This window comes from Budorcas taxicolor, chromosome 2, assembly GCF_023091745.1.
Source record: "Budorcas taxicolor isolate Tak-1 chromosome 2, Takin1.1, whole genome shotgun sequence".
Taxonomy (NCBI): domain Eukaryota; kingdom Metazoa; phylum Chordata; class Mammalia; order Artiodactyla; family Bovidae; genus Budorcas; species Budorcas taxicolor.
In genome coordinates, this window is record NC_068911.1 from 140,874,380 (window position 1) to 140,884,160 (window position 9,781).

The window sequence follows — 9,781 nt, forward strand, 5'->3', positions numbered from 1 at the left end:
TTATAGTTTGAGTTCTTTGATTTATTTTGAATTAATTCTTATCTGTGGTATGAAATGGGGGTCTAACTTTATTATTTTGCATTTGGATATCCAGTAGTCCTAGCACTATTTGTTGAAAAGCTATTCTTTCCCCACTGAGTGGTCTTAGCACCCTTGTCAAAAATCAGTTGAACGTAAACATATGGGATTATTTCTGGACTCTCAAGCCTATTCCTGTCATCACCATGCCTACCTTATGCCAGTACCCCGCCATGTTGTTTACTGCTGCTTTGTGGTAAGCTTTGGAACTGTGAAGTATGAGCCCTCCTAGTTTGCTCTTCTTTTTTCAAGATTGTTTTGGCTGTTCTGGGTCCCTTGCAAATTCCATATGAATTTTAAAATGAGCTTTTCAATTTCTATGAAGAATTTAACTGGGACAGAGCACTATTTTTGCTCATGTAAATTTGTAAAAAGAATTAGCATTCTGGGTGAGCAACTCTACTCTAGTGGAAAGAAATCCCAGAGGTGTGTAGGATAACACATTGTCTTACTTCTCTCTGCATAGCTGAGTATTCCATAACTGAATTTTGATAAAAGTTCATATTGTAGTCCAGGATAATGCAGTCCTCTCCGGCAGTCCTTTTGTGTCCCAGCCACAACTGGTTCCATATCTTCTCCTGTGTATGGATTTAATAGTTTTCATTATGTTTCTTTTCTCTCTCCCTCATACTGTGGGTTTTAGAGGCAGAGACAGTGTTTCTGCCTCCTTCCCATGATGTGAATGGGAACTTCATAAATGCTGCTGCCATCAGGAAGTAAGCAGATGTTCAAAACACTCAATTTCAGGGCCAGGTAAGATGCCAAGGGTCACCATTTATTAAAATTCAGTTATTCTTTAAGATGAACAAGAATTACTTATGTGCCAGCAACACGATTTGTATATATAGTGCATTTCTATGTGGATCATAAGAAAAGCACAGCCTAGTACAAATCGATGGCCCGTCTCAGAGAGCCCACTCGGGCATCCATGGCCCCCCAGTCGTGGTAGCGCCTGTAATCCCCCGGCCGCAGCAGGTACTGCCGCCCCCGGTAGTTGGGCATCTCGTAGAGGACCCAGCAGCCCTCCAGCACGTGGAGGGAGTGGAGCTCACTGAGCCGGAAGCGGTCGAGGATGCAGGCGCAGTCTTCCGTGAGCTCGGACACCAGGCCTCCATAGTCATCTCTCTCGTACAGCCTTATCCTGTGAGAGCTGGTCTGTTGTGACAATAAACCAAAGATGAAAAATAAGTGTAGGCATCCTGGATGTCAATAAAAGTGACTCAGCCATCCTGCAGCTTCATGAAGCATGGTTTTCAAACCATCCTGTCACATATGTATCCTCTCCTTACATTGTTGGTTTAACAAACTGTTGTTTAGTCACTAAGTCATGTCTGACTCTTTGCAGCCCCATGGACTGTAGCCTGCCAGGCTCCTCTATCCATGGGATTTTCCAGGCCAGAATACTGGAGTGGGTTACCATTTCCTTCTTCAGGGAGGGTATTAAAATAAAACTTACCTGACCAGTAATCTCTCTTATGGAAGAAATAAACATTGAAATAAAGTCAACAAAAGGAATTCCTTGAAAGCAAAACAAAAAACAACTATTGTAACTATATTTAGTTGAGTTTGCAGAGAAGATTTAACTCCCTTTTCCATTATGACTGTGTATCCCTGAATCTTATCAAGCATGTTTTTAAGTCACTTTTGCACTCACCATTGACAACAATTCACATTTACTCTTAATCCACGTGTCTGACATTTTGCCAAGTCACTTGTACCATTTGAGTTTCTGGCCTCAGAGAAGTTCCTATCTTGTACCTCTTTTTGCATCTGCAAATTTCTCTAGCCAAATTTTGGTTTCACTTCCTGAATCTGCTTGCCACGACACATAATTTGGTGATTCAGAAAGTCCAAATACAAGCTACACATGATTAATAGACATTAAGCAGGACTTTGGTGAGGACTACATCCCATGAAATCTTAATGAATGATTTTTCTGACCCTTGTAAGAAACTAGTTGATAATATCTGCTAAATACAGGGAGACACTTATAAGCAGACATATTGTTCCAGTTTCTAGATCTGCATGTCATAGAGAAGGTACTGAAAATAATCGCCAATACAGTCAGAATATGTTATACCTATGTTGTTCTCCCATAGTCTGTCAGTATTTTTATCATTAAGAAATAATGATACACTGATAGATTTTTTTTTAAACTGAACATGTGATTTTTATTTAGAGATTAGGGATCAGCTGCTGCTGCTGCTGCTGCTGCTGCTAAGTCGCTTCAGTCCTGTCCCACTCTGTGCGACCCATAGACGGCAGCCCACCAGGCTCCTTGGTCCCTGGGATTCTACAAGCAAGAACACTGGAGTGGGTTGCCATTTCCTTCTCCAATGCCTGAAAGTGAAAGCGAAACCACTCAGTCGTTTCTGACTCACAGCGATCCCAGCGACTGCAGCCTATGGGACTCCTATGTCCATGGGATTTTCCAGGCAAGAGTACTGCAGTGGGTTGCCATTGCCTTCTCCATTTTAACGCTGCTGCTGCTGCTGCTAAGTCACTTCAGTTGTGTCCAACTCTGTGAGACCCCATAGAAGGCACCCCACCAGGCTCTCCCATCCCTGGGATTCTCCAGGCAAGAACACTGGAGTGGGTTGCCATTTCCTTCGCCAATGTGTGAAAGTGAAAAGTCAAAGTGAAGCTGCTCAGTCGTGTCCGACTCTCAGTGACCCCATGGGCTTCAGCCTACCAGACTTGTCTGTCCATGGGATTTTCCAGGCAAGAGTACTAGAGTGGGGTGCCATTGCCTTCTCCATTTTAACGCTAAATGAGTTTAAATATTTCCGTATGAGAGCATAGTAAAAAGGCATCTATTTTTTTTTTTCCAGTGCTTGAGAGTTGGGCTTTGTTATTTTACTGTGAACACTAGTCCTGAGTTGAAACAAACTGACTCTTATAAACAGGAATTTATGGCCCTGGATCAGTGATGCTGTCACACCAGTCGGGTTGAAGCAAGACTCACGTAAGGAATAGCGCGGCAGGAGCGGATGGAGTCGCTGAGGCCCATCCACTGCTGGTAGTCGGGGTAGTCGCCCCGCCGCAGGAAGTACTGGTGGCCCTGGAAGTTGGGGCGCTCATACAGCATCCAGCAGCCGCTGTCCACGCGGATGGAGTTGCAGCGGCTGATGTAGGGCTGCAGGTTGGAGTGGTCGCTGCTGCACTCATAGCGGCGGCCCTGGAAGCCCCGGTCCTCGTAGAAGGTGATCTGCATGCAGGTGGAACATAACGGGACAGCAGGAAGTCAGCTGGGAGATACATCCCCCCTCCACAAACACACACATCGACACTTAGCAGGCATGGTATGGCACCTCAGCTGGCTCACCTTCCCCATGGGTGTTGATAGCGGGTGATCAGCGTCCAGTCTGATGGGGACAAACGTGGCAGCTGGTATATATAGCAGGACGGCTGCTGCGTTGGCAAGAACAACACAAAAGGGGCCTGGGGGTAGCATGTGAGGGGATTTCCGTGTCCTCTCTCTCCCTTTTTTTTTCATTTTGATCATGGGGCAGGGGGCTCTCATTTTCTCTGGCCTTTTCAGGTTGTCCTCACTCGTGCCAGTGAAAGGAATTGAAGTCAGCAGAGCCATTGTGGCCTTGGAGACAAAGAATGCACTTCTCAGCCTATGCAGGGCTCTAGAAATACATTACGTGCCCAGGATTTTGTACAGTTTGCCTATGGAAACTGCTGAGAGGAGGTTGGTGGTTCCCCCTGGGGTGACGCGTGACAGTCCTATGAGTTCCAGAAGGGCTTGACGTGCTAAGGGCAACCAAAAAAATTCCTCTAACTGAAAAGCAATTATACTTCCTAACTTTCGTGCTAAGTTGCTTCAGTCGCGTCCAACTCTCAGTGACCCTGTGGACTGTAGCCTGCCAGGTTCCTCTGTCCGTGGGGTTCTCCAGGCAAGAACACTGGAGTGGGCTGCCATGCTCTCTTCCAGTGTATCTTCCAGACCTAGAGATTGAACCCCCGTCTCTACTGCTAACACAACCTGGGAAGCCCGCATTTCCTAAATCACCTTGTCAGTATTATGTGGTTTTGATAAAAATATTTCACATATGTTTATGCAGGGAAGAAACAATTAGTGCATGTAGAAGGCTGAGTGTTAATCATAGCTATCAATGAATGGCAAGGTTATAGGTCTTAATTTTATGTTTTTATTTCTCCTTTTTGTTGTTTTCCGTTTCTGTAACTTTCTATTATGTACATATATTTTTAATGAGGTGAAAAAATAAAATAAACCTGTAAATGTTTAACTTTGAGGTGCTAGTGAAAGACAGCAAATTTTGTGAATAACCACATTTTGTCTTGAGTTTTAACATCTCCCTTTGGGCTTAAATGACAGAGGTCTCCTGAGACTCTCTGAGACACTCCAAGAGCAGGAACATATCCAGGATCCTCTCATTCCCCTCTCCCCTCAACCCATCTTCTAGGGATGCTTTTTATTTTCAAAACTAGTATCATGATTTGCCTGAGTTTCCCCTCCCTGAAGCACCACTGTTTCATAGGAAGACCCCAGGCAACTGTTTGAGAACCTTTTTCCCTTGCTGCCAACCTACTGCTTTAGAAATACTCTTCAGATATGCAGGGGCAGAATATGACTCAATCCCCCATGCTTTGTTGTCCCATACATATGCAGAAAGATGAAATCAAACATGGGTCCTGGTTCTCAACCTGTGGAAGGGAATCTAAAAGGACATCCAACTACAGCTGGCAATATGTCCAGAATGCCATTTGTAAAAGTCTTCAGGCAGCATGCAAAGCAAAGGTGCAGATGTTAAGAGGAAAGGCATCAATAGCTACAAAGAAAAATGTTCCCTTGCATGTGGCAGAGCTAGACCCCCACCAAAAAAAAGCTGGGCAGAGTCCTGTGAAGTTCAACAGTGTACACAAGGGCCAGAGGACAGACCTAATGCAGCAGGTCTTCTGGTCAACCTTAGTTACAGCCGTAATTGAACCAGTGTGGAAAAGGCTGCCTTGGTCTTTCCGGCCACAATGCCACATTGAAATACACCACCACTTTGAATAAAAGTCAACAAACCACATGCCAGTTTTGGCACATGTTAAAGAAAACTGTCCTGTGTTAACAAAACCTTAAGATGGCATAACTTATACTCACGTTCATTTGGTCAAATTGCTACTACATGCATTTATAAACTCAATTTATAATCAGCATTTTGAAAAGGTGTTGAAAGACTAGAATGTTTTCTTTTTCTAGTAGTCCTTGTGTTCTATTGAAAGAAAGCCTATACTCATTTTTCTTTTAAGGCTTTATTGAAATGAGTTTAAGTTTCCATGTGAGAGCATAGTAAAGGCAATTGATGAAGGTTAATTTTATTTTGGATTGAAACTTTGGAAAACTGCCCCCTACTCCACTATTCTGCAATGTTCAGGGCTAAACATTTGTAAAATGTGCTGCCAAGTCAGTTTACTCTAACACAGAAATGGTATACAGTTTCAAAATTCTCCAGCCAACCATCTTCCAGTCACAATGAAGTAGCATAAGATACATACTTGCTATTAACCACAATATGGCCAAACAACATGATTCTAAGATAAGAAAGCTCAACATCCAAAATAACACTTCAATGCACTTTGCATCAAAAGCTCATTGCAAAGAAAAATATGCTGGCAAGAGTTGCAGTTTTAAGATGATGATTCCCTTCTTCCAGAGACTTTACTATGAACTCCCCTGGTGCAATTCCAGGTTTCTAAGTGACCTGCAGAATAAAAAGATGATTATGGTATCAAACACATCAGTTTAAAATGGACACAAACGTTAGCTTTCAAGTTATAGGGAGTTAAGGTCAAATATCAGATACCAAGTTACTGACAAAGATGAGCTAAAATAAAAGTGGGTGCAAAAGAATTTCCCTGGAATTCTCAGACATTTGGAAATTGACTTATATTTCTCAATTAAATATAATACATGATCCCACACAGGGAAATTATTGGGTTAATAATACACTTTATAGTGTATTTCCTAAGAATAAAATTATTCTCTTAAATAACCACAGGATGGTTATTTGTGAATGTTTTTTTTTTTTTTTTTTTGCCCTTGTTCTTTGTTCTTATTTGTCTTTCACTCTTTTTCTACCTTTCCTAGGATGTGGTGTTGCTCATACCCATTTTAACTAATAAATGAGCTATTAGTACCAAGCAGTACAAAAGAAATTCTGGAAATTGTTTTCCAGAATACCTGGATTTTAAAAAAAATAATTCTTATTTTCCCTTATTTACTAAAGAAATTCAGTGACTGGAAATAAATAGAAAATTCTGAACAAGGCATTAATATCTTGCAGTTTAAAAATGTTCATCAGCTAAAAGACATGATATAGTATCCATAAGGCATAAAAGAAAAGACTAAGAAGCTTAAACATATAAATGAAAGATTTCTTCAAACAATAAACTAAAAAGCATTTTTAATACATTTGAAAACATTTAAAAATTTTATTTATCTATTTATTATGGCTGTGCTGGGTCTTCATTACTGTGTGAGGGTTTTCTCTGGTGCCAGTGAGAGGCATCTACCCTGTAGTCATGGTGAACAGACTTCTCATTTCAGTGGCTTCTCTTATTTTTGAGCACGGACTCTAGGCACATGGGCTCAGTAGTTGTAGCTCTTGGGCTCTAGAGCACCGGCTCAGTATTTGTGGTCCATGGGCTTAGCTGCTCAGAAGCGTGTGGCATCTTCCTGGACTAGGGATGGAACCCATGTACCCTGCACTGGCAGGTGGATTCTTAACCACTGCACCCCCAGGGAAGTCCTTGCCTACACTTAATAAACTATTTATTTTATTTACTTGTTTCTAATCAGTTAGGTGTACATGTGTTAATATGTATATTGATGTGTGCATGTATGGCAAATATTAGAATTGAAAATTATTCACAGTTGCTACTTCTGAGGAGTAGGACAGGGGCGTGGGAAAGAGAGGATTCTTTTACTTTTCACTATGTAATTTGGAACTTTTACTGTAAGTACTACTATTTTAATTGAAAATTAATTTGGAAAGTACATTACCCAAGAGTTGGAAAAGATGCCTGAAGTACACAAATATCAACAATAAAGCATGAAAAGCCCTCACAAATGTGGTTTTTGCTGCTTAGTTATCAAGAAGGGGCCGTGTAGGAGGGATTCATCTCAGGATCTGGCCTTACTGGAAGATGGACACTTATTCTGTTGACATGCCTGGGTTTACAAGCATCAGTTAACCTATGGGAATAGCTGGTCCCCAGAAACGGGCCTCTCAATCAGTATGGACAGGGCACAGTGATTTGAGCACACTCACCTAAGGACCATTCACTTACTGCTAATTCACCAATCAACAATAACTACTAAATATCTACTGCCTGGAAAGCACTTTACATCCATGTGGGAAATAATAAGGGAATAAAAGATCTGCTTCCATCAAGAAGCCAACAATCTTCAATGGTTATGAAAGAAAACATACAGGGAATGAAATTATATTTTCAAAATAACATACCAATGAATAATCTTGAGAGCTAGATTTTCCGGACATAGGGTGCATAGATGAGCCTCAGAGGGCAATGAATCACTGTTTCAGAGATCTGTTTTTTCATGATTAAGCTTAAAGTGGTGATTACTAGTGTGTGTGTGTGTGTGTGTGTGTGTGTGTGTGTTATTTCTGGAGGTGTTACTGTTTTCTTATTTTCTGTGTTCTGTTTTACTTCCTAAAGTTTGCTAGGGCTTCCCTTGTGGCTCAAACAGTAAAGAATTCGCCTGAAATGCCAGAGATCCAGATTCAATCCCTGGGTCGGGAAGATCCCCTGGAGGAGGGCATGGCAACCCACTCCAGTATTCTTGCTTGGAGAATTCCCATGGACAGAGGAGCCTGGCAGTCTACAGTCCATGGGGTTGCAAAGAGTTGGACACAACTGAGCAACTAAGCACGCAAAGTTTGCTATTCCCAAACTTATATTTTTAAAATTATTACCTACTTCAAAAAGATCTTCAGTAACAAAGATATGGTTCTAGAAAAGCTATACCTTCAAGTCTCATTATTGTTATTTGTTGTTTAGTCGCTAAGTCATGTCCAACTCTTTCACAAACCGGTAGACTGTACTCTGCCAAGTTCCTCTGTCCATGGGATTTTCCAGGCAAGAATAAAACCATTTCCTCCTCCAGGGGATCTTTCTGACCCAGGGATTGAACCTGCATTACAGGCAGATTCTTTATCATCGAGCCACTGGGGAAGCCCAAATCTCATTGTAGCAAATGTCTTTGAAGGAAAACTCAATATTTTGTAAATATTTCCTGATAACATGGTTGTTCTGCTACAGGAATAACCCATATTAAAGGCCTAATATTCCCTGGTGGCTCAGACTGTAAAGCGTCTGTCTACAATGCGGGAGACCCTGGTTCGAGCCCTGGGTTGGGAAGATCCTCTGGAGAGGGAAATGGCAATCCACTCCAATACTATTGCCTGGAAAATCCCATGGGCAGAGCCTGGTAGGCTACGGTCTATGGGGTCACAAAGAATCGGACACGACTTCACTTTCACTTTCACTTTCACTATGACCAAAGATTTCAGGCAGTTCTTAAAGCTATGATTTGCTATGATAAGATTATATTTCTAATCAGTCAATAGTTGGCCTCAGAAAACCTGAACAAATCCTGAGCCCTGTGTGACTCAGCCTACTGAGAGATTCACATTTAAAAATGCAGAGTAAAGCAACCAAGCTACCTAAAAAGGAATTTCAATTTTCACTTGTGTTTCTTGAATGCTTAGTCACTCAGTCATGTCTGACTCTTGGCAACCCTTTGAACTACAGCCCACCAGGCTCCTCTATCCATGAGATTTTTCAGGCAAGAACACTGGAGTGAGTTGTCACTTCTTCCTTCAGGGGATCATTCCCAGCTCAGGGATTGAACCCACATTTCCAGTGTCTCTTGCGTTGCAGGCAAATTCTTTACCTGCTGAGCCCCTGAATTTCCTGAAGCAAGCTCAGTTCAGAACCTGCTGAGCCCCTGAATTTCCTGAAGCAAGCTCAATTCAGAACCTAGTGATTCTGTTTTAAAAATTCCTCTTTCCCTTTCCTATCTTACAACCTCCAGCTGACCCAGAGTCTCTCATTCAACAAAATCCTAAAATATCCCAGCCACCCCCTCCCCCAAGCCTAAACTACTTTTCTGATTCTTTCCCTGCTTTTAATATATTGACCACCTTGGTCTCTCTGACTTTAAAAGTTTCCTTTTCACTTTGTACAGTATAATTGAGAACACAGTGTTGGAATGTCAAAGAACACTCCTTGCTTTCTCCTTCCCTTCCAGCCTTGTCCATCTCTGACCATTATCTGAAGTCTGCAACATAAATGTCCAAGGAATCAGATAGGCAGGGCAGAAACAGCAGAGATACAAAGCAGGCAAAGATAAAATTCTTATTAGTAAGAAAGGGACCAAGAATAGGAACATTTGACACAGATATGAACACAGATTCTCTCCTCAACACTTTTACTTGAATCAACAGAATACTAGTTGGTTAACTGTGGTTAGTGTTTCTTAAATGATGAAAAAATAATAATGGTCAATATTTAGGAGTTAACTCGGTTTTAATTCCTTAAGACCCATAATATCAGTTAATTATTCAGCAACCTTGAGAGGTAAGTACCATTGTTCTTCCCATTTTACAGAGAAGGAAACTTAAGGCCCAGACAAGTTAAGCAACTTACCTGAAGTCACACA

General features: G+C 41.7%; 1 protein-coding gene across 1 annotated transcript; it reads right to left on the reverse strand.

Annotated features, from left to right (window-relative positions):
- Nucleotides 1-960: 960 nt before the first annotated feature.
- Nucleotides 961-3,412, reverse strand: LOC128043282 (gamma-crystallin A). Its single transcript, XM_052635608.1, has 3 exons — nt 3,404-3,412; nt 3,044-3,286; nt 961-1,233 (listed from the first exon to the last, which is right to left on the reverse strand). The coding sequence occupies exons 1-3, from the start codon at nt 3,410-3,412 to the stop codon at nt 961-963; spliced, it is 525 nt and encodes a 174-aa protein (XP_052491568.1).
- Nucleotides 3,413-9,781: the final 6,369 nt, after the last annotated feature.

Coding starts and splice junctions, on each gene's coding strand:
- LOC128043282 (XM_052635608.1), bottom strand. Junction 1,234..3,043: donor CCTGCCGCGCTATTCCTTAC/GTGAGTCTTGCT, acceptor TTGTCACAACAG/ACCAGCTCTCACAGGATAAG.